The 25,798-nt window shown below is 42.3% G+C and overlaps 1 protein-coding gene across 2 annotated transcripts in view; it reads right to left on the bottom strand.

Annotated features, from left to right (window-relative positions):
- Positions 1–333: 333 nt before the first annotated feature.
- Positions 334–25,798, bottom strand: part of KIF7 (kinesin family member 7) — a 68,196-nt gene continuing 42,731 nt past the window's right edge. For both annotated transcript variants that reach the window (XM_068275198.1, XM_068275199.1), the window contains exons 10-19: positions 24,211–24,366; positions 17,586–17,788; positions 14,434–14,631; positions 14,004–14,129; positions 13,595–13,771; positions 12,689–12,904; positions 9,890–10,096; positions 7,876–8,074; positions 5,528–5,689; positions 334–5,447 (exon numbers count right to left, since the gene is read on the bottom strand). In XM_068275198.1, coding sequence (XP_068131299.1) covers positions 5,056–5,447; positions 5,528–5,689; positions 7,876–8,074; positions 9,890–10,096; positions 12,689–12,904; positions 13,595–13,771; positions 14,004–14,129; positions 14,434–14,631; positions 17,586–17,788; positions 24,211–24,366 — 2,036 coding nt within the window. In that variant the 3' untranslated portion in view covers positions 334–5,055. The remainder of the gene's footprint in view (positions 5,448–5,527; positions 5,690–7,875; positions 8,075–9,889; positions 10,097–12,688; positions 12,905–13,594; positions 13,772–14,003; positions 14,130–14,433; positions 14,632–17,585; positions 17,789–24,210; positions 24,367–25,798) is intronic.

Here is a 25,798-nt window from a genome sequence, read left to right on the forward strand (position 1 = left end):
TACTACTTTTCAATTTTCGGCCATTATAGTTTTTAAATAAAGCATGCTACTGTAATTAAAACCCATGAAATGTATTTAACCATTTGTCCCGGTTATAAAACCATTTAAATTATGTCCCTATCACAATGTTTGGCGACAATATTTTATTTGGAAATAAAGGTGCATTTTTTTCAGTTTTGCATCCATCCCTAATTACAAGCCCGCAGTTTATAAAGTAACAGTGTTATACCCTCTTGACATAAATATTTAAAAAGTTCAGTCCCTAAGGTAACTATTTATGTTTTTTTTTTATTGTATTTTTTTTTTTAATTACAAAAAAAAAAAAAATTGGGGAGTGTGGGAGGTAATGAGTTAATTTATAAATGTAAATGTAATGTTTGTTTATGTAAAATGCTTTTAGGGTGTAGTTTACTATTTGGCCACAAGATGGCCACAGTGTGTTTGTTTACATGCGACCTGTAAGCGTCCTTCCGGACGCTTACAGGAAGCAGTAGGAGGCTGGGAGAATCACTATGATCGCGCTGTTTCTAATAGAAGCAACGCGATCATTGCGGGGGCTTAGATCAACGAACGGGAATGGATTTTCCCGTTCATTGATCTCCGTGCGAGCAGGCGGCGGCGTGCACGAGCGGCGGGTGCGCGCGCACGAGTGGCGGGAGCGCGGACAGCGGCGGTAGCGCGGAAGGTACGGATTTCTCCGTCCCTGGTTTTTTAGGGGGGGAAAAAGGGACGGAGAAATTCGTACCGCGGGGGTTTAAGTGGTTAAATGCATAAACCTCTCACAATAAAAAAAATAAAATCTTTCATTATTGCTGATCACTTTTCCCCTTAATATAAAGCTGTTGGAGTTCTCAACTTTTGTAAACCAATACTGTTACTTAAAGTACACCAATAATTACAGAGCTAAGGAGGCTGCCATCTTGACCTGCTTAGCAATGCAAGTTTCTTGGCATATTTATAACAAAAAAACTTTTTCGCCAATTGCATAGTTTGTGGGTGTGGTAATAGATAATGGCAGGTGGTGCGGTCTAGTTTTTTTTTCTTGTCTGCCTGTAGTAGACGGGCAGGCTCATTGTGGATCAAACAACATTAAGAAATTACATGGCAGATGTCAATCAATTCTTGATCTATTTTTTTTACTTCTCACTTTGGCCAAGTTCCTCTTTAAAGTGAACCGAGCATCATTTTTAACACCCAGGGCAGCTCTATAGCAAATTAAAAATGCATTCTAAAAATGTGGTTTATTATTAAAAAAAAAACAACTTTCATTTTACCTCATTTTTTTACATCTAAGGGTTAAAATAGCCACTTTGTCCGTCCGTAAAGGACCTGTGGTCCCTGAGCAGGAGATGGAACACAGATAAGAAATCATCTCAGACTTAATTGACCACAAACAAACCCCCATTTTACTTCAAACAGAAAACATCAGTTACAGTTGAAGCATTTCACACCTAGCCTGGACAATGTTGTAAAATAGCAGGGGTTAAGCTTCTGAACAATGGCAGCCCTTGCAGCTATTTGAAGCCAGAAGCTGCTTAGTTCCCTTTAAGTCTACTGGCCATCTCATGGCAATTGAAAGAGTAAACCTAGCTAAATACTGTTGTGGTAAAACTGGGTGCAGACATTTATTAAAGGAGTTATCAGCCAAATGCACGAAAATGAGGTTTACTCACCTGGGGCTCTCTCCAGCCCCTTGCAGCTGACTGTCCCACGCCAACTGCTCCGGTCCCCGCCATTCGCCCCGGTCTCAGTATTCAGGCCGACCGCGGGGTTGGCTTTACTGCGGCTGTGCGAAGCACCGCGGTGAACTGCGCAGGTCCTCCGGGACCTCTCACACACCCCAGAACATGTAATTCCCAATAGGCCATATTGGTCCTTACAGTTTCCTGTGGGATGGGTTTCACCACAATATCAGCCATACAGAGCCCCCTGATGATCCGTTTGTGAAAAGGAATAGATTTCTCATGTAAAAGGGGGTATTAGCTACTGATTGGGATGAAGTTCAATTCTTGGTTACGGTTTCTCTTTAAGTGCCCTTTTCCATTGTAAAGTGATGCAAATGTGGCTACCTCGCCGCTTTGCATCACTTCCGCATCAGGAGATGTAGAAGCTTATGAAGGGGATGGCGGGCAGGTGCGGCTGTGTGAGAATCTGCAGCATGCTGCAGATCGCTCTGCACACAATGGAAACTGTTCCAATGCCATGCATTGGTTTCAGGACACCTGCATCGCACCGCATGTAATGGAAACGAGCCCTAAGTGTAGTTGAAACTGAAATTTAGCAGTATTTTTCTGGCCTTGCCCTGCTTTGTAGGCATAATTTTTTAGATCCTCATGCAGTTGCTTGGAAACACCCGTGGATGGTGAGAGATAGCACAAATTGTGAAGTGTCAAAATTTCTGCAATTGTGAGGTGACAAATACTAATATTAAAACCCAAATGAGGTAGTTAGAAGGTCACTAACAATGGACTATATGGAAGGGTATTCAAAAGTTTGCACACACCACAATTACTTTTTATTTCATTAACTTTGAAAAAGGAACAATTGAAATTGTAACTGTGCCTCAGCAATGGCAAATGTTTACTACTGCTCACTTGTGGATATTACACTATATGTAATTTTGGGAAGGTTTTCCCAAGCCTTTGCAAACAAATTGTACATGGCTACAACTTATCTAGATGTCCTCTATGGTCTGCTTTAGCTACCAAGAACAGGACCTAAAATGCATTACAATCACTGGCAAGTAAGCAGTATGTAATTCTGGTTATAAAGTCAGGTTTGATTTCAGAATATATTTTCAGAATAGGAAGACGTTACATCAAGGAAGAATGCACATAGCATGGAAATACAGGTAAACCTCATTAACTTCATTGTTTTGATACCCTTGTGTAAATATCTATTATTAAGGCACAATTCCATCTTGAACATGAAAACCTTTGGCCAACAGACACCAACCACTTGACAAAAGCAAGATCATCAGAATGACCAGCTCTTCAGTCTTGCATGTATCCTAAGGGATAGTGCATGGTTATACAGTAAATAACATAGAACTCCATACACTGAAAGCCTACTAGAGGGCTTCACACACAGAATGACAAAAAAAAAAATTGTATTTTTTTTTTTACTTTTTATCTCCTGTGGAGGGGGTTTGGAGTTCTGAAACTTGAAGAAGAAAAAAAAATAGACACCAGTGAGAAGCCTCACGGAGCTGGCTTGTACATAAAAAACTTGAGAATAGAGATGGACAATGAGATGATAATAATTTGGAGTTCATAAAAGATTCATGTTCATTTTATGCAAATATATGTAGCTTGGAGTTGGACCAATCAAAATCATCAGCTGATACATCCGATTGATCAATTGTCAGGCTGTGAACATAATAAAAAAAAAATATGCATAAGCTCAAAATTATTAGCATCTCATTGACCATACACCTTCTAGCAGCAGTTCCTCTGGAGGAAAAATAGGTGTCTCTGACAATCTGGCTTCCAACAGTAGGGAGATACAGGAGGGATAAAGAAAACACTGAGACTGTCTACCCTCTTTCCCTGAAAATAAGCCCTAGCTGGAATTTTGTGCATGCTTCAAATATAAGCCCTACCCCAAAAATAAGCCCTAGCGGAAGTTACAGAGGCAGCCAGTAAGTGGGGACACAGTGGTGCAGTGCCAATCGGGCACTGAGTGAACATGTCATCCCAGCACACAGCAAGGTTATCAGCTGTGTGCAGGGAAGACAGAGCAGATGCCTGATCAGTAAAGTAGCAGACTTTCAAATCCATGAACATCACAGTACAAAGGAACAGGAAATGTTCTGCTGAGACATCCCCTGAAAATAAGCCCTAGCACATCTTTTAGAGCAAAAATGAATATAAGGCACTGTTTTATTTTCGGGGAAAGACGGGTAGCTACATCTTGATGTACCTAATTGTCAAAACACCAGTCCAGGGTCTGCAGAGGTGTGTCACTTTGTGGTTGAGTTTAATGTTCTAACTAGATGGCTTTCTTTATTTCATGTTCCATCAACACCGGCGTGACATACCTGGAGATTTTTGTAAATTATACCTTTGCAAATATGCTGAGTTCAATGTTGAAGATTAACTTTAGAAACTCTTGAGGGACATAATTCATATATATCAGATTCAAAAGACGTACACTCACAGAAACAGTAGTAAACAATAAATATGACAACTGTACATTTTGACACGATTAGTGAAAATGTGGGATAAAGTGGCAAAGGTTGTCAGGTTTCTAGTTGCTGCATGGATCCCTTGTGGCATGAGCTAAACTTATTATTTTTCTCTTGTTGCAGTGCACAATCTTTATAATACTCATAGAATCCACTGGTAATTAGAGACCATATTAGAGGTTCCCTAATAAATTCTCCATAGAACAACCAAAAAAAGTACACATCCCAGGACAGCCATCCCACTTCCGCCCCGTAAACACAGAAATGTGTATTAAGCCTCAGTCTGCATGTAAATAATTTAAAGGGACTCAGAGCACCTCTCATGGGCATGCCTTTAAGCCAGAGGACTTCAAACAAAGTCGTGCTATGACCCCTCTGGAGGAGCCTCTTGCAATGGCTATGCGTGTCACTTTCTCTTCCTGCTTCATTCAGTGATGCACTTCTCTAACAGAGAAGACAGGGGTGACCCAGAAGTTATAACAAAGCCAAGATGGCATCGCGATTTTTAAATTGAAATCGAACGAAAACTATTTGGTGTAGAACGGCGATTCAGGCATCAAATGAAAGAGGAGAGTATAAGCTACAGAAAGGTATGCATCTTTAAGTACTTTGCATTACTGGTCGGAGTCTTAAAGGCATACCCATGAGAGGTCCTCGGTGTCCCTTTAACATTGGTATGCTACGTGTAGAAACATTGTGGATAAGTATCAGGGCACATACATTGAAAACTTGACCCAGTTGACCAGAGAATTTATAATCTTTGTTTCAGTTTATAGCTGGAACCTGATTGTTTGCTCTAGTCAGCTGTTGTACCTTCTCTATAGTTTCCTTTCTTTATAAATCGATCCCATAGTGTCTGATCACTGTTCTTACAGGGGATTTTTCCTCACGTCAATCATCTCCACATTAGACATGAGTGGTGCGACACCTATGTTGCATCTTCGAACATCTCGCCGAGATTTAGGAAGGAACATTAAAGGTCGTTGACAAACAGTATCATTTTGTTGTACCATCTTGTTCCCCAGAGGTTCAATCACAGTATCGCGATGCCTAATCTCTTCTAAACCTAGCTGTTCTTCAGAAGGTAAGGAGGAGCGCCTCCATGTGGGTGGTAGAGGCACGTGAATCAACTCCTCTCTAGGCCTCAGATTACGTTCTGGAACAGATGGGTGACTGACTAGGTTCATATTTTCTTCAGAGCATCCAGCCAAGGATACATGTCTGTCAGCGTTAGGGAGAACTCTGCCATCTCCTTGAGGACCTTGAAAGCCGAAAATAATAATTAATTAGTGTATAATACACAATTAACTTCAATACCAGTATGTAATGCTATGTCCTTACATTTTGCATGATTTCCTGGAGGATTCAGAGGGACAGCCATTTTGCTTAGTCTATGACTAAGTTCCTGATGAGCCCACATATACCAGCTAAGTTCCTTCTCAAGCATTTGGATTCTGCCTTCATACTGTCTCTTGCTTCCAGCGAGCCCTTCACCCATTTGGTCTGAAAGACAAGCAAGTTCATTTCTAACGTTCATAGGATTTCCTCAAAAATCATTGCTGGGCAAATACTAAAAACATGAGAAAGTACTAAAAATCTTTAACTCTACATAAATTTAATTAAACCAAGCCAAGTGTTAACCAATTAAATCCAACCCTCAAGAATAGCCCACCAAGATCATATAATGATATTTGATATCCTAACACTTGACCCTTTAAGTTGAAGTACATAAAAAGACAGGTACAAGTCAACATAAGAAACAAACATAGCCATGACCCCATAACAAGTACAGCTAAGCTCCCCAATAAGTATAATCATGCCCCCTCACTGGTATTGCACCCCACCCCTTTACTACTGCTACCTACAGTGGTTTGCAAAAGTATTCAGCCCCCTTGAAGTTTTCCACATTTTGTCACATTACTGCCACAAACATAAATCAATTTTATTGGAATTCCACGTGAAAGACCAATACAAAGTGGTGTACACGTGAGAAGTGGAACTAAAATCATACATGATTCCAAACATATTTTACAATTAAATAACTGCAAAGTGGTGTGTGCTTAATTATTCAGCTCCCTTTGGTCTGAGTGCAGTCAGTTGCCCATAGACCTTGCCTGATGAGTGCTAATGACTAAATAGAGTGCACCTGTGTGTAATCTAATGTCAGTACAAATACAGCTGCTCTGTGAAGGCCACAGAGGTTGTCTCAGAGAATATTGGGAGCAACAACACCATGAAGTCCAAAGAACACACCAGACAGGTCAGGGATAAAGTTATTGAGAAATTGAAAGCAGGCTTAAGCTACAAAAAGATTTCCAAAGCCTTGAACATCCCACGGAGCACTGTTCAAGCGATCATTCCGAAATGGAAGGAGTATGGCACAACTGTAAACCTACCAAGACAAGGCTGTCCACCTAAACTCACAGGCCAAACAAGGAGAGCGCTGATCAGAAATGCAGTCAAGAGGCCCATGGTGACTCTGGGCGAGCTGCAGAGATCTATAGCTCAGGTGGGGGAATCTGTCCATAGGACAACTATTAGTCGTGCACTGCACAAAGTTGGTTTTTATGGAAGAGTGGCAAGAAGAAAGCCATTGTTAACAGAAAAGCATAAGAAGTCCAGTTTGCCACAAGCCATGTGGGGGACACAGCAAACGTGGAAGAAGGTGCTCTGGTCAGATGAGACCAAAATGGAACTTTTTGGCCAAAATGCAAAACACTATGTGTGGTGGAAAACTAACACTGCACATCACTCTGAACACACCATCCCCACTGTCAAATGTGGTGGCAGCATCATGCTCTGGGGGTGCTTCTCATTAGCAGGGACAGGGAAGCTGGTCAGAGTTGATGGGAAGATGGATGGAGCCAAATACAGGGCAATCTTGGAAGAAAACCTCTTCGAGTCTGTAAAAGACTTGAGACTGGGGCGGAGGTTCACCTTCCAGCAGGACAATGACCCTAAACAAAGTCAGGGCAACAATGGAATGGTTTAAAACAAAACATATCCATGTGTTAGAATGGCCCAGTCAAAGTCCAGATCTAAATCCAATCGAGAGTCTGTGGCAAGATCTGAAAACTGCTGTTCACAAACGCTGTCCATCTAATCTGACTGAGCTGGAGCTGTTTTGCAAGCAAGAATGGGCAAGGATTTCAGTCTCTAGATGTGCAAAGCTGGTAGAGACATACCCTAAAAGACTGGCAGCTGTAATTGCAGCAAAAGGTGGTTCTACAAAGTATTGACTCAGGGGACCGAATAATTACGCACACCCCACTTTGCAGTTATTTTTTTTTTTTTAAAGTTTGGAATCATGTATGATTTTTGTTCCACTTCTTACGTGTACACCACTTTGTATTGGTCTTTCACGTGAAATTCCAATAAAATTGATGCATGTTTGTGGCAGTAATATGACAAAATGTGGAAACCGTCAAGGGGGCCAAATACTTTTGCAAACCACTGTATAAGCAGAACTGTGCAGGGAGGCATATCAGAGCAAGTATAGTTACCAGTCACATCCCATACTGCGCTCCCTATCCTCCCTTCTGTCTCATCTCCATCCAACCCTCCTCACAGCCATGTCCGTCTCCCACCGCGCTTGTGTGTCGTCACATAAGCACCGTATGGAGATAGATGTAGATGCCCTTTTCCCAAAACAATCGCATAAAGGGTAAATAAAGTCTATAGTAATTCACCTTGGCACTGCTTCAGCAGGAGTTGTAGGTTGCGCTCATGTTCTTTCTGTTGTAAGGTGAGCTGACGATCTGTCTCAAGGCGCTGTCGTTCTACTGCTGCCTCCAACCAGTACACCAATCTCTCTTGCTCTTCCATCTTCATTTCCATCTCAGAGAAGGAGATCTGTAGTTTGTGTTCCTCCTCACGCAATGTAACTACCTGTGAGACAGTTATGTGTTACTTATAGCAGATACAAAAGCTCATTAATATATATATATATATATATATATATATATATATATATATATATATATATATATATTTCTATATATATATTTCTATATATATTTCTTGATGTACGTCCTAAAAATACGCAACAACTTCACATACTCTTTTTGTGCTTGTTCATCTAAGACATACATGTGAAACTCCGGCCCGCGGGCCAAATCTGACCCTCAGAACCATTAAATTTGTCCCTCAAGTGGTTTTCCCTCTTTGCATTATGTTTGGCCTACTCTAAACCACCAGGGAAGCTATACTGGAGGTGAAGCCCTAGAACACCAGGAAAGCCATATGGGGGAGGTAGGGGGAAAGCACTAAACACTGGGGGATTGTGTAGGAAAGGGTGGGAGCCACTAGACACAAGGGAATTGTATAGTGGGGAGGACCACTAGACACCAGGGAACTGTATAGGAGTTTGAGGGGGGCCATTAGACACCAGAGAACTTTGTAAGGTGGCCAGTAGACATTGAGGTTGGCCTGCGACTTGGTCCCAGTGTTCAATTTCAGACCACTTTGTATTTGAGTTTGACACCCCTGATCTAAGATGATCTTTAACATTAGTGTTGGGTTTCTTGGATTTGCACTAAAATAATAGAGTTTACTAGCTAAACGTTTGTATTTTCATGTTCTGTTAATTAAATATGCACATTACACACTTTATGTGAACATATAGTTGTGCTCATAAGTTTACATATCGTTAAACTGTTGCAGCCTTACAAATACCCCACTCCAAGAGTTACAAGCTGGGGGAAGTGAAACAGAGAGAAAGTGACAGGTTGTGCAAGTAGAAATGAAGGGAGAGTGACCGACAGCAGGAGTTGGAACACAGTGTTTGTGGAGCTAATATGGAGGGAGAGTGTGAGGCTGCAAGAACCGAAATGGATGGATGAAGGGACCACTAGACTACCAGGTATAGCTATAAGAAGGGGAGGAAGTGTTTCCACTAGACTACAAAGAAAATGAAAACCTAAGCTATAAGAGGATGGAAGAGACTGCTAGGAAAAGCTATATATATGGCGGGGGGGGGGGGGAGGGGGGAGGTTGGGGAGGAAGAGACCACTGGACTTACTGAAAAAAAATATATGAAGGTAAGGGGGACCACTAGACTACTAAAGAAAACTATATGAAAGGGAGAGGGGACTATGATACCCCTGAGAAAGATATAAATAGGAGGGGGAACCACTAGCCAACCAGAGCAAGGTATAAGAAGGCGGGGGAACCACTAGACCCCGAGTGGAAACTATAAGAGGTGGGAGTTACCAGGTAAAACTATAAGGAGAGGGGGGCCACTATGGAAAACTAGAAAGTGTGAAAGGGAATCACTATACCACCAGGGAAAATAGGGGGTACAGCACAGGGCTACCATAAGCACAAGTGTCACTGAAGGGGGAGGGGGCATTTACCTGTAAGGAAATTAGTAATTGATGGAGGAAATGCACAAACATCAACAAAACTGCATCACAAATTATAGCAGAATATCCTATTCACATTATTTTATTGGCCACACATGCAGAATCCACCAGCACCGAGACCAAATGCACCCAACTAGGCTGAGAAGCCACCACAGGAAAATCTGCAAATTATCTCCGCACAAACTCCAACATTGCTCAAAAGCATACTTCTCTTTCAGACACTCCCTTTATAAATGACTTCAGTGCAGTGTCTGTCAGCGTTAGACTGTAACACTCCATTCTCTGCATTCCACAGGCCTTCTACACTAAACACTCTTCACCGGTCTACAAGAATATTTACCTTGTCAAAATATTTACAGAGGAGAGCCCGGGTTTCAGAGGACGACAGATAGCTCAGCTTTGCCATCAGGTTCATTTCACACTGGGAGAGCAGACTGGCTGAGGCCCGCAGTACTCGCTGCCTGCGTGTGATAGATTCATTCTTGTATTCAATGGCTGCATCCAGAGCTTCTATTGCCTCATCCAGCTGGAACAGAATTCTCTCTTCCTGAGGAGATAAGAGTAGACACCACATGCATTTATTGATGAATTCTGAATACCTGTCATTACAATTTTTAAATATTAGCTTGTGTATTTTCACACTATTGATTGTTTTGAATAATAATTTGTTATCAAGCCTACAGAAGCAAATAGCCTATGAAAAAGGTGTCATTCCCATATTCCTGGGATATATACTAGATGTGGTGTGGGAAGGCTGATACTTGTGCCCTGGACATACATTATAGAATGAGGTTTCCTGCACAGCCATTCAGCTTTTACAAAGTACCAGATAATAAAAAACAGATATCTATAAAATCCCAATGGCAACAAAAAACAGATTCTGAGTACCAGGAAGTTGCAATGCACATCACCGACTTCTATTCCATCCTCAATACAAACAGATAAAAGGTTAAAGTGCACAGCCTGATAGCAGTTTTGCGAGTGGCTCACACTCCTCAGAGACCAACACCAATTGGCATTTTTCTAGAACTCACTTTTTCAAGTGAGTTTATAAGCTCTCCTAGACCTAGTTACTGAACTTTCATTTCTTCCAACCAGCTATGCATGAAACATATAATTCTATCATCTACCAGCCTCTCCCCCAATACTGTGCTACGGAATATGTAGGCACTAATTACATTTATAATATTTGGTCCCTTTTTGCTCAACCATTCGTTTTCCCTTGTGCTTTCATTTTACGTTTCCCATTTACTTTTGCTTTGCAGTTTTCTATTTTCTTGTAATGAAAAAACAGAATGTGATTTAAAGAGACACTGAAGCAAAATATATATATTATAAGGAGTTGTATGTGTTGTACAGCTAAGAAATAAAACATTAGGAGCAGAGACATTAGTCTAATATTGTTTCCAGTACAGGAAGAGTTAAGAAACTCTTGTTATCTATGCAAAAAAAGCCATTGAGCTCCACGACTTTCAAAGTCGCAGAGAGCTCTGTCTTCTGAAGATTGTTATCTCAACTGTCAGTCATTGTATCTTCTTTTTCTCTCCAGAGGACACGTCAATAGTTCACAAGACTGATTTGCAAAAACATTTAGAATGCTGAGTAGTGTGTAAACTGCAAATATTAGAGAATAATGCAATGTTATAAAAAGCACTATATAACTGAAAATAAAAATTTGAGAATATTTTCTTTGCTACTAATCTTCTAGTAATTATCCGTACTATACAACCATACAATTCATTATATCATAATTTTTTTCCGCTTCAGCGTCTCTTTAACAATAATTGAAACTATTAGATGGCAATGATGTGTAAAAATGAACAAAATAATCAAAAGGTTGAAAACTCAATGTCTTGAATTTAGCATAAAAAAGTATGCATGTAACCTGTGTCTGTGCCATGCTTCCTATGCAGAAGACAAGAATTCGCAGTTAGGTGTAAGTAAGGGGCAAGCCTGAGCCCAACACTGCTGCATTCATAGTGGCAATATAGAAATATACCAGGCTGGTAAGTTTATTGAAGGGAGAGCTGCCAGTTAGAGCACCCTCCTGGCAACACAGATCTTATTACAGACTAAGTGAGGCATGAGCCAGAAGAGAGTCTGAGAACAGTTCCATCGGGAATGGTGAGCTAAGCGGCTCTAGCTGCTGGAAGTATGAAAGAGACTTGTAAGCTCTTCCTGTTGCACATGCTATTGTGTATGTGTGACAATCATCAGCTGGATACTGAAGAGAGCTGTTGAGGCTGGTATGACAAACCCTGGAGAATATCCTACAGCACAGTAGTGTGGTAGTCTATTTGGAACAGTTACCGGATCAGCGTAGAGGACAGTAACTGATGTTATGCAAAATCTGGAAGTTTGAAAAGTAATGGACTTAAATGTACTGCCTCTATTAAATACTTACCCAACCATGAAGGTGGATCTAAACAAATCTCAAGTTTATGCACTTCTAATCAGTTGTACAGGTAGGTTGGCTAAAGGATTGCATATTAGACTCCTGTGTCTTAGAATACATGGCTAAGTGATGTCTTGTGTTATATGAGTCTTATGTCAAATGTGATTTCAATTTTTTAATCAGATCAAGTAAATGATCGCACAAGACAAATAGAATATACAGCTTATTGGTTGCCAGCGGCCGATTCCAAGCTCAAAATCAACGTGTCTTTGATTGGACAGGCTGGAAATTATCAATCTAAATACTGCCCATCGTCCCGTGTGTATTTTCAATTCTGCTAGCATTTTCCTCTTGATTTATTTTCATTTGATATCCAATCGGAAAAATGATTGGAACTTGAAGAGAAGAAAAAAATTATACCTGTGCACGCTAGCTTTCTCCTATATCCAATCGATGTCAGATCTGAAGATCAATCTCATCGCTCACTCAAGTAGGATCTGAAGTGAAAATTGGCGTGTTCCAAGCCTTACCTGAAATAATGCCCTGCAATGAATGTTCCAGTAACAACTGTAACACTTTGTAATCCACTTTACTTGCTTTCCCAGCACCAACTATCACAACGACAAGAACTGAGGGAGAATAGCTCTAGTGTGTACACAGACAATAAAAACCTGACAGGATCCAACCTTCCCCTACAGGGAGGGCTGAGGTGTAAGTAGCAGAATTCCTTACACACAGCTTTACCTCAGCAGAAAGGAGGTTTCCTTGCCGCAGTTTGTCATCTATTTCCACTCGCTGCTTCAAAAGTAGATCCTTCTCTTGTCTGAGGTTGTTAATTTCATCTCTTATGCGTTGCTGGTCATATGCGCTGCCCTGGCGGAGTTGTCCATTCTTTTCAGATAGCTCCTTCTCCAAATCCTCGATTCGACTCGACACCCGCACAATGTCATTGCTCAGAGCCTAGAGATTGTATACAGATACTTTAAACAAACAATAGAACTATGTTAGTGCTCAAATAAAAAGGAAAGACTATGCAGATGCTGGCTTCCTTGTAAAGGATCATCATCTCCTAAAATATCTGGCTGCCTGAATACACACTTGAGAAAATCAACCATCGCTGCAATATTCCCAACAAGAGAAGAGTGTCCGTCTTCCAAAGTTTGCGGTGTGATGGCTAGAAAATTGGGTGAAGACTTTCATCACAACCAGGAACCAACCAGCTAAAAGCGCCTTCTGATATAAAGCTCAGTACATATAGGCCAGATGAAACTCAGTCGAGGTACCCAATAATGACCACATCTGCTGAGACTCCAAGCGTGCATACCGCAGCCCTACTCCACCAGTGATCCGTCCTGGCAGAACGCTCCCACTCACCTGACTCCTGCGCCACTCCGTTGTCCCTCCGCCACCCAGCAACAGTACAAATTTTGTACACAGCATTTTGTTAACAACGACCCTCTTGCCGTCTTATGGAATATGAAAACGTCAACATTAAGCATGCAAAGTACTTGTCTTATTGATTAGGCGATACTTTTGAAGTATTGTATTTGGAATGGATTAGTTACACTTCCAATTTTAATGCGTACCTAAAAGAAGTCTAAGGAAGCAGCAGCAGCCGACCTGCCTACCAGTACAAGGCCACAGTCTCACCTGGCTGGATCGAAGCCTTTTGATCTCCAAATCATTCTTTTCCTGCAGGAGAGCTTCTTTCTTAATCAATATGCCTTCCCTTTTATTGAGCTCCTCTTCTAACTCCCCCAAGGCTTGGCGCTGCTCAAGCACCTTATCAATCTCACTGTCCAGCCATTTCTTCTGCTCTTCAATTTTCTGCAAAAATAAGACATGTTGTGAGAAAACGCACCACTACATTGGGGAGATTTGCAAACTCATTTTATGAAAGTCAAACGGCTTATTTTATGCCTTCACAAAACCAGCTAAACAGCGCCGGAGCGATAGCAGCACTGAACCTATTTGGCTGCTGATGAAAGAACAATTACAGAACCCCTTTGGATCAAGAAGGCTCTGTACTAGAAGACACCATGAAATCTGCGCAGCCTACCTGCTGCTGTTCCAGACTGATAACTGATCCATTGCTGCCACTTCTCCTCTTCCTTTGAAAAGCTGCAATTTCCTCTGTTTTGATCCTCAGTATCTTTTGTTGCTGCTCGTGCTTTAGCTCCAGCTCCTAAAAGGCAAGCCAGGAAATCTTTTGTTAATTGGACTTCTTAGCATCTGCCACCTGCTGAGCTGCTTCAGGCCCACTTTGCATTTCCTATCACAATAAGTCAACTAAACGCTTTGACAACAAAAACAAAAAAGGACAACTTTGCATTTTTTTTTAAATAACAAAACCTCTCAGACGGGATAATAATATTTAACAGATTCGAAAGAAATCCTTTAGACGTCCTATAAACACGTGTTCTTCACAGAATGAACATTATTAAATAGAATAAAACATTTGATTCATCTGCACAGACTAGCGCGGTCACCTTCACTCTGTGACGCCTCTTCTGCATCTCAGTCTCCAGCCGGCGCTTCTGTTCAGTCTCCTCTTTCAGCTTCTTTTGTAGCTGTCCTTGCTGCTGCTTCATCTGCAGGATGTTCTTCTCCAGATCCTGAACCCGGCGCTCGCTCTGGATGGACAGGGAGGCCAGCTTCTCTGTGGCTTGCTTCTTCTCTTTAAGAACCTGCAGAGATAATGATACCCAGGGTTACCAGCAACACATGATTCATGTGGAATAGACCGTTTAACAGCCAAGAATGCAATGTGCTGTAAATACAATTGAGAACGACAACAATATACAACAGATGACTAATTAAGATCAGGATTTTATATTTCATGTATAGGGAATACCAGGGCCGGACTTACCATAAGGCACTGTAGGCACGTGCCTACAGGCGCCTGGTGATAGAAAGGCGGCTCACTCTGTTCCTTGAATGCCTGCCTCCCTCCTTCCCTATGCAGAGTCCTCACCCGACTCAGCATTCCACTGATGTGATCTCCCTTCAATCGGGGGCAACTTAATACTGAGGGTATCTTTGGCTAAGTAAGGGAGAAGTGACCGCTGGGCTAGCCAGCACACTTGTGGTGCGGTTCAGCAGGGGTTTGTAGGTTTATGGAGGGCAAAGTCTAGGGTGCCAAGACTTTCGGTGGATATAGGCTCCTGTGATGTAAATCCGGGCATGGGGAATACCCAGACAGCAGGTAGAAAGGGCTAAAAGACAAAAAGCTGTCTATTAAAAAAAAGCTAAAATGTAATTTTGCCTCCTTAAAGTATTTGGGATAAGTGAGCAACTGTGGTTTCCCATGATGTATCACTCCCAAATATGCAAATCATCTCTTTATGCCCTTGAAAAAAAGGTTGCAAATCCAGAACCGCTGGTGTATACTGAGCCTTATAGCTAATACATTTTGCAAAGTTCAACAATCCTACATACATACAGCCTTTTTCGGACTTGATTTTTAAGAAGGCAAAATTACGTTTGGCGTTCTTTTAATAGAGGACTTTTTGGTCTCTTTAAGCCCTTTAACCTTTACACGATTGCTGTATTGTGTATTTACGACCCCCTGCACAACGATTCACAACCAGTGGTGTAAATACATGTACCCACTTTGTTTACCTCGCCACTCCCAATCGCCCTGCCACTGTCGTTTGTTTCGGCTGCAATCCCGCTGTTCAGTGATCGGGGAATGGGAACAGCTTGTTCCCAAACCTGATTGCAGTGCCTGTGATGAATGAAAAGCCAGCATCAGCGCAATGCCTACATTTCATTCACAAAACAAATGTAAACAGATACACTAACTACAGTACTTCCAAGTACTGTAAGCAGTACTCGGCAGTCCAGTGTAGCACTTATGGCTAAAGGTGCCCATACACTCGTCAGATTGGCAGCAGATAGATAAGAAATGCATCTGATGATCTATCTGATGCGTTTTTAGAACATTTTTTACCAGGATAGAATTCCAATAGATTTCAGTTTGAAATCTATTGAAATTCGATCTGATGGCATTTTTTTGCCATCAGATTTCCATTAAGGCCAATGCAAACTGATAAGCAATCTCATCAGATCGACCTAAATTTTCCACCCTGCAAGTTCGATGGAAATCCATCGAAATCGGCCGTCGATCGGTCGATTGGCCAACCGATTTGCAATCGATCGATCGACCGATCGGGATCGATCGGTCGGCCAGAAAATCGTCTGAGTGTATGGGCTGCTTAAGAAGTAAAAATGCACCCACACATACATATTAAGAGAGAAATACATACATTTTTATTAAATTTTAACCCCTTTACACCCCTACCCTATAGTTAACAAAATGAAACACTTGTAAAAAACCAAACCATAAAGAAGAAAAAAAAAAAAAAAGCTTCCTTATGGAATTTTTAACCCCTTTTCCCCTTTTGGCAGCCCCAGGACCACTCCACAATTGGCATGAAGTCCTGCGGCAAGATATTGCAGGAGATTGCGCGCGTCGGTGTGCGCACGTCAGTGTGCGCACGTCAGTGTGCGCACGTCGGTGTGCGCACGTCGGTGTGCGCACTTCTGCGCTCCGCTCCGTCATCAGTCTCCCAGCGGCGATCGCCGCTATGAGACTGTTAGATGGTGAAACCACCGACTATTTACACCATACAGCGCTGCGATCTAAGGCAGTGCTGTACTGGGGACCGTCATGTAACACGACTATCCCCTCTGGAGGCTCAGGAAGTGACCGGCTCTCATAGGCTGATGTCTATGAGAGCCGATCACTGTGATTGGCTGGCAGGGGGAGAGGGAGGGTGGGAAATCAAGAAGAAAATAGTATTATTTATTGTAAAATTAATAAATATTTATATATATATATATATATATATATATATATATATATATATATATATATATATATATATATATATATATATATATATATATATATATATATTAAAAAAAAAAACAAAAAAAAACATCCCAGGAGCGATCACAGCCCACCAACAGAAAGCTCTGTTGGTGGGCAGAAAGGGAGGGAAATCACTTCTGTGCTGAGTTGTACGGCCCTGCAGCGAGCCGTTAAAGCTGAAGTGCCTATTTTAAAAAAAATAGCCTGGTCGATAGGGGGGTTTAAGCCGGTGGTCCTTAAGTGGTTAATATGTATGTCATGAGGGTATATTACTGTTAATTTTGAAAATAAAGGCTTTTAATTAGTGATAAAGTATTAAAAATCACTAACAGAAAAAATACACCTTTATTTTCTGTGAAGGATGGGCCGAGCAGAGGCACAGGAAAGCCCTTTACTATCCAGAGTCTTCTTTCTATCAAGGTAGGCATTAAACCTGTAGTGAATTTTCTCATTTCAGGTTTGCTTTATGGCTCAATTTCTCACAGGGATATTAAAAATAAAAAACCTTATAGCTAACATATACAAAAAAAGAAAATGTAATGTCTGCCATAATCAACGAGGCGGTCTGCACATGAAAGAAACTGAAAAGGAATTCGGAAGCTGCGATCTTCATTCCGTTATAAACAATGCCAGTTGCCCGGTTGTCATACTGAGCTTTTGGCTTTCATTGTTTTTGAGTCAATCTACTACATTAAATGTCACAGAAGAAAAAGCTGTAGAAAAATGATTACTAAATGTTTTACCTCTGGCAAACTCTTTACGCACCTGCACTTTATTCTCAGCCGCGGCTATCTTTTTGCGGTATTCTTGTAGCTTGGATTTCTCAACTGGATCCCGCACATCTTTACCTTCCAATTCCTGCAGATGGCGCTGATTCTCACTGACCTCCATCCGCACCTGTTCTGCTTCAGCTTCCAAGTCAGATATCTTCAGACAATATTCTTTATTTATGGCCTGAGCCTCTCTACCTGTACCAAAATATAAATTATGCCATTTGACATATGCTCAGCTAAGTCCCAGCTCTGAAGTAATAAAGAAACTTTGTCACAGATGTGAAACCAGTACGGTATGTGAAGATTCAGATTTATCGAGGTCATGGTGTATTTGCTGGGAGCAAGTCTTACTATCAAGCAGTCCAGTCAAAACAACTTCCATCCACCACAGAAATCCGTGCTGGTAAGAAATATGGACTTTTCTTTTACCGACCTCCTCCTCCAATGCGTTCTCTGCTGCCATGCATCTCTGCCTAAAACCCAGTGCATGCACAGCAGCTCCAGTGCATCACCAAGAGATCAGGTGTGCCAGATCATCCCAGCCAAGTACACTGTTCTCCTCCTTTACCCTCCCACTTGAGGCTGCACTATCATACCATCTCCATACTAACAGAACATGTCACCAGTCTATAGACTAGCAACAGATCTGTACGAGCTGATTTCACAAATCCCTTACAACCTCCATAGTAACAGAACATATCGTCAACCTATGTACTACCGGTAGCAACGGATCTGTACAGGTCTGATTTCACAAATCCCCTCCCACCTCCAGAGTAACAGAACATGTTGCCAGCCTATAGACTAGCAACGGATCTGTACAGCTCTGATTTCATAAATAACTTCCATAGTGATTTCAGGATTTCTGCAGAGTAACCTTGTTGCTGGTGGCAACTACTCTAAATATACATCACAGTTGCTGCAGCAGCAGAACCATCTATATAACATGGCCATGGAGAATTTGGTTATATGGAATACATTATACCAAGGAATGTGGGCGTTTTACTTCTATGGAATCATAGTATGACTCATAACCAGTATTAAAGAGATTCTGAGGTGAGAGTGATCTGGAGGCTGCCATATTTATTTCCTTGTAAACAATGCCTATTGCATGACAGTCCTGCCAAGACCCTGAAACAAGCATATGACAAGACAAGACAAATAACACTTATATCGCGCTTTTCTCCTGGCGGACTCAAAGCACCAGAGCTGCAGCCACTAGGACGCGCGCTATAGGCAGTAGCAGTGTTAGGGAGACTTGCCTAAGGTCTCCTACTGAATAGGTGCTGGCTTACTGAACAGGCAGAGCCGAGATTTGAACCCTGGTCTCCAGTGTCAGAGGCAGAGCCCTTAACCATTACACCATCCAGCCAAGCATATGGCTAAACCAGTAAGGGCCCGTTTCCACTAGCGCGGGAACCGGGCCGAATCCGCAGAGTTTCTCTGCAGGCAAATCACTTGGGGAAACTGCCATAGGAAATAATGGCGCCAGTGGCAGAATCGCTTGCCCTAGCGATTCAGCCGACATTGCCCTCAGATTTCGCGCAGGACGCAGCGAATCCTATAGCCGTGCATGGCACGGCTTCTGGGATTCGTCAGCGTTCCCACTGACCAGGAAGTGCCACCGCGCGTCTCGCAGCCGCTCGCGGTGGCTAGTGGAAACGGGCCCTAAGACCTGAGTCATCTGAGTCAAAATACCTGATCTGCATATGCTTGTTCAGGGTCTATGGCTAAAAGTATTAGAGACACAGGATCAGGAGGACTGCCAGGCAACTGCAATTGTTTAAAAGGAAATAAATATGGCAGCCTCCACTCGCACCTCGGGTTCCCTTAAAGGGAATTATACTATTATTCTGGAAATCCACTGAAACTAAATAGGGGATTTCTTGTGAATATACTGTATATTCCGCATTTTATATGGCAGAACAATGTTTACTGAGTTAACTAAAATGCTCACTGAGGGAATTAAAGCTAGCCATATTCCAGCTAAGATTTTCCAAGCTTTGAGTCTCACATAAAAGAAAAAATAAATATCTGAAGCTCTCATAAAGTACAGGAAACGCAGCTGAAGGTCTTGTGAAACAGCCGATCTCATGAAATCATCAACAAAATGGCTAATCTGTTTCCAATATGCTTGTATAATGAGGAATGATAGATGGGAGGAAATACCCTGCTTCCAGACCTATCTGCCTGCCACTTCATCAAGGTTCATCAGATCACTGATAGCCACAGCATGCTTGTGACCAGCTGATATCTGTGGTTACACTGCATAGTCCCCTGACCCTTCATTCACTCAGAGCTGCTAGGAGGCACTCTGCACAAAACAGTGTTTTTCACATGTACTTCTATATGAGGACTGCTTACCAGGGGAGCAAGTTGATGTGCACAACGCAGACATCACAACTTGCATGCACTTGGCCATGCCATTAGCTGACTGAAGAGAACACAGCTTTCAGGTTTAATGTAAGATGCTAGTTGTACGCATACCTCCCAACTTTTTGAGAAAAGAAACAGGGACACTTAATGGATACCCGAGGTGATATGTGACATGATGAGATAGACATGTACAGTGCCAAGCACACAAATAACTATGCTGTGTTCCTTTTTTTTCCTTTCTCTGCCTGAAAGAGTTAAGCATCAGGTATGTAAGTGGCAGTTCTTGTCTGAGTCAGGACTGGGTCAGACTACAGCGTGACCCTCACTGATAAGAAATTACAACTAAAAAACACTTTCCTAGCAGAAAATGACTTATGAGCAGGAACGAGATAAAAAGGGTCAATAATTCATAGATTTTAGCTCTGGCATACTTCAATGAATGTTTCATTGAGTAAAAACAATAAAACAGTAAAACATGTAAAAAGTAGATTTAAATATAAAATAAAACCGTGGAATATCTTAAATATGTTTTATCATTCAAATAACATTGGTTCTTTCTATTCTGGTTCATTTTCCTTCATATTAACATCTAAAAATAAAAATGTATCAATTTAGAGTAAAGTTTAAACACAGTTTTCAGTAGAAAAATACATACCGGTATTTACACAAATCTATACATCAGTCCTGAAAGAGGGACAAATGAAGAAGGAGGGACAGATGGGTTTGGTTCCTGAAGAGGGACTGTCCCTCTGGAGAAGGGACAGTTGGGAGCTATAGTGTACGTAAACTTACCGCAAGTGTCTGCCCTGTTCTCTAGTAAACATGCTGCAGGGTTCTCAGCGGCCAGTTGGGATGTCTCTGCTTAAAGTGAACCTTAAGCCAGAAAAAAAAAATGAGTTTTACTCACCTGGGGCTTCTACCAGCCCCCTGCAGCAGTCCTGTGCCCTTGCAGCCACTCACTAATCCTCTGGTCCCCCGCTGCCAGCTAGTTTCGTTTTTGCCGACAGGCCCGTCAGGACTGGCCACGCGTATCTTTTTCCGCATTCCCGTCTGTAATTAGCGCTATTGCGGACTGCAACGCGTACAAAGATATGCGTTGCCGCATTACCTACGCGTAAATATGCGGCAACGCGTATTTTTGTACGCATTGCGGTCCGCAATAGCGCTAATTACAGTCGGGAATGCAGAAAAAGATACGCGTGGCCAGTCCTGACGGCCCTGTTGGCAAAAACGAAACTAGCTGGCAGCGGGGGACCAGAGGATTAGTGAGTGGCTGCGAGGGCACAGGACTGCTGCAGTGGGCTGGTAGAAGCCCCAGGTGAATAAAACTCATTTTTTTTTTTCTGGCTTAAAATTCACTTTAAAATTTAGTGTGCGTTTGGCAGCCCAGTGCATCACCAAGAGATATGTAGTGCTGGATCATCTCAGCAAAGTGCGTTGTTCGCCTCCTTACCCCTTCCTGCTTTGAAGCTGCATCATCACCCCTCCTTCCCTCTCCATAATTGCTAACCTGTAGACTAGAATTGATACTGTACTTGGCCCTGAACTGTCTCTGAGGGATTGATTCCCAGTCCCTGTGGTCAACAGTAACTGCATGTGTTTGAACTGCTGATAACATCTGCTCAGGGATAAGAATAAAGAGAGGGACAATTTACAACCAAGGAGGGTAAAGACTAATGCTAGGAACGCACCATACAATTTTCTGGCAGATTTACCTGCCAGTTCGATTATTTTTTTTTTTTTTTAAGGGAAGGTCCAAGCAAAATAAAAAAATGAGTTTCACTTACCTGGGGCTTTTACCAGCCCCATGCAGCCATCCTGTGCCCTCGTAGTGACTCACTGTTGCTCCAGTCCCCTGCTGGCAGCTTTCCGACCTCGGAGGTCGGCGGGACGCATTGCATACATTTTTACGCATTCCCGCTAGTGCAGGAACATTAACACATACATTTTTACGCATTACTGATTCAATGCGTAAAAATGTACGCATTGAACCAGTAATGCGTAAAAATGTATGTGTTAATGTTCCTGCACTAGCGGGAATGCGTAAAAATGTACGCAATGCGGCCCGCCGACCTCTGAGGTCGGCAAGCTGCCAGCGGGGGACAGAAGCAGCAGTGAGTGACTATGAGGGCACAGGATGGCTCCATGGGGCTGGTAGAAGCCCCAGGTAAGTGAAACTCATTTTTTTATTTTGCTTGAACCTTCCCTTTAAAGATTGTTTATTTTTAGAACAATTTTTAAAGAGTAACAAGAAATAATAGCTGTTCACAGTATCTTTCAATATACATTACAAACGTCTCACATAACAAGTAGAGAACAAATGCAGTTTGCACGGCCGACCAGTCATGTGGAGAAATGTCCGTACCTGTAAGAAATTCTGGTTATAGGGAAAGAAAAGCAGCGCCTCAAGAGCACCAAGCCGGGGCCATAGGAGAACTTATTTAGTATCTACCTGAGTAGAGATGGTATGCTTGAATTATAAGAGTAATAAAGCTAAACCTTCATGCTAATAACCAGACTGAATACCATGGAACTAGTGATAGTAAGGGGGGCCCAGGATGATCATTTCCCTGAGTCACATCCCTACAAACTTGCTTTAGTGCAATCTGGGAGCATAGAGACAATTCCCAATCTGGGGTGAACCTAAGGCCCCATTAGAACTTTAGATACCTTACCCACAGAGGGTATAAGAGAGAGAAAAAAGGAAAAGAACAGTAGAGTATAGAAAAGAGAGAAGAAGAGAGAACAGGAAAAGATTGAGAAACCAGGGAATAGCGTCCTGAGAATTAGGCATCTGGCTGCTAATGCATTGAGAGAACAGATGCCCTCTCCATGGAGCCATTTGCTGTATCTTCACAAAACTCACATGGGGGGGGGGGGGGGGGGGGAAATCAGTACGCTGCCCATATTCCAGAGTCTAGGCCATCAGATGTTTGAGCTCATCAGACTCCTCATACTCGTGCCATGGCGCCCAGGTACGGCTAAATTGTTCATCACATTTGTGCATAGTTTGGGTTAGATTTTCCATTCATTTAATATGTTGGATCTCTCTAATCCACTCAACCACAGGGGGAGTCCGAGTTGATTTCCAATGACGAGCAATGAGCAGCCTTGCCGCATTGATCATATGTTTAGAGAGCGATTTCTTGTATTTACCAAGCCGACTTGGGGTATTATGTAAGAGGTAGTATGAGGGGTCATCTGAGGGGTCCACTCCCGTGACCTTTGAGTTGATTAATTTCAGTTTGATTATTTCCAACATGTTCGATCTGAATTTCAATCGATTTTCCGACCGTTTTTTAATTATTTTTTTTTCCAAAGGATTTTCATTTAGTTCTATGAAAAACAATCAAAAAAAGATGGTAAAAACAATCGGGGGAGAAATCGACTGAAAGTCAGATCGGAGATGTTGAAAATAATCGATCTGGCAGGTAAATCCAGAAAATTGGATGGTATGGTGTACCTAGCATTACAAAGCATTGGGAACATTTTAGAAGCACATATTTCAGATAGTGATCTACACACACTGCAATAGCTTACACTGGGTGACCGGAAACTTGGGTGTCTGCTAGTGGCGGAAGTTTGGGCACCACCACAGGCCCCCACTGAAATACCAGCATTGGGGGGAAATTTAGCTAAATTTACCAATATTCTATTATCAAGTTTTCCCAGTGCCCTTTTTGCATGTACGCCTTACACTGTACATACTGGAGTAGACATATCTTCATAGAGGAGCAGCAACAATACAAGTGCTACATAGTGCACTACATTCAACAAGAAAAAATTGCAATGTGGGCACTGATAGTTCTCAAGCATATATTTCAATCTGGTAACCGGTGTTTTCACAGCATAGCTTAAAATGACATGTTTTCACAACACAGAGATACTTCACCAATCCAGCGTGCTGCACACCCATAGAGACTAGTTGCCCAACAATTGTTTTGCGCTAAACCGGCATCCTCATGGACATAGCTCCATGGCGGGGAGAAAGCTCCTATATAGTGCACTATTTGCATTATCAATAATATACGGTAAGTACTTTATAAACTGCAGCATTGATTAAGGTCCTATTTTAAAATATTATAGGCACATGTAACGATGCTAATGCTTTACTGTAAACAACCATGAACACATATAAGAAACATTATTTTAGGTGGATGGCCTAAAATATTCTTAATACAGTTAAAATCCATTATTGTTTATTAGGACAGGTAAGTGAGTAACAAGACCAGCCTGAGCCTCACCAGTTTTAACCAGCTCTTTAATAAGCTCTTCCTTCATACGGATGTTGATGGCGAGTTCCCGGATCTTCTGCTCAGCCTGCCGCAGCTGCCATTTAGAGTCTCTGCCAGGGCTGGTGCGCTCTCTTACTACAAGCTGCTCTCTCCTCTTACGCTTAGCTGTGAGGAAGACAAAGTGTGAGTGTTACAATAGTCAGCATTATCTCTATACCGTGTGACCACAGCTACACGGGTGAGGAAGACAAAGTGTGAGTGTTACAATAGTCAGCATTATCTCTATACCGTGTGACCACAGCTACACGGGTAAGAAAGAAAGTATGAGTGTTACAATAGCCAGCATCATCTCTATACAGTGTGACCACAGCTACACGGGTGAGAAAGACAAAGTGTGAGTGTTACAATAGCCAGCATAATTTCTATACAGTGTGACCACAGCTACAGAAGAGCCTCACATTCCACTATAGCCAAAACCCAAACTCTGTTAATTACGGTAACATCGAGCTATCAGATTCTCAAACTATTCATTAATTGGTATGGTCAAGATGCTACACTTTCTACGTTGATGCAAAAGTTGTGCTGATTTTATGCACCTTGGCAATGGACCAATCAAATGCAGGAACTGCTGAATCTGATCAGTCCATTTACCAGCTGCATGCATTTACATTAACTCATCACTATTAGCATCTTATTGACTGTCCAGTGTGTTTCTGCTCAACGCAGAGCAAAAGAAAAAGAGAGAAGAACCAGCCTGTTGAATTTCACTTCCCATTTCTACCTAGTATGCATCAGGGAATGGCCGCGCGCATGCGTGATCGTTCCCTGCCCGTTCACGGAGTTCTGTGAATAGCCTGCTAGCCGATGATCGCGGGTAGCAGGCTGCTTGTAAACTAAAGGGGAAAGAAATCCCCTTTGTTTACAAGCGCACATCGCTGCAGTCTCCAGCAGCACTGTAGGAAATCAGCGATCCCCGGCCGGGGATCGCTGTCCTCTCATAGGCTGATGCCTATGAGAGGCGGAAACAGGATGGATCGCCGTCCTGTTCAGTGTAATGTGGGGAGGGGAGGAGGGAGGGGAGGAGGGAAGGGAGGAGAGAGGGGGAGTGAAAGAGAGCCTGATACAGGCTAAGAAAAAAAAACGTGACAGGAGCGATCGGACCCCTCCGGCAGCATGTCCCCCTTAGGGACAAAAATAGGAGGCGAGTCCGATTGCCATACTTATTAGCTGGGTTGTGCAGGAGGCTGAAAAGCCTCCACAGCCCAGTTCAGCCAAAAAGAGCCTGGTCTTTAGGAGGGTTTAACACTGCGGTCATAAAGTCGTTAAGGATGTTCTTGCCCTCTTTTGTTTGGTATGGTGAATTTCATACTCCAGCTATAAACATTTACAGCTCTAGTCTGGCCAAGTAAATTTGCATTAATTATTATGCACAAAGTTTTGCAGGAGGGAGTGGAGAAAAAAACCTGTAGGAGTAGAGAGTGGAGGGGACCCTGTAGAAGATGAGCAGTGGGAGGATTGTCGGAGGTGGGTACTAGCATGTTTTAAAGGAGTACTGTAGGGGAGTAGGGGGAAAAGACTTGAACGTACCTCTTACCTG

Source organism: Hyperolius riggenbachi, chromosome 3 (assembly GCF_040937935.1).
Source record: "Hyperolius riggenbachi isolate aHypRig1 chromosome 3, aHypRig1.pri, whole genome shotgun sequence".
In the NCBI taxonomy this organism is placed as follows: Eukaryota; Metazoa; Chordata; class Amphibia; order Anura; family Hyperoliidae; genus Hyperolius; species Hyperolius riggenbachi.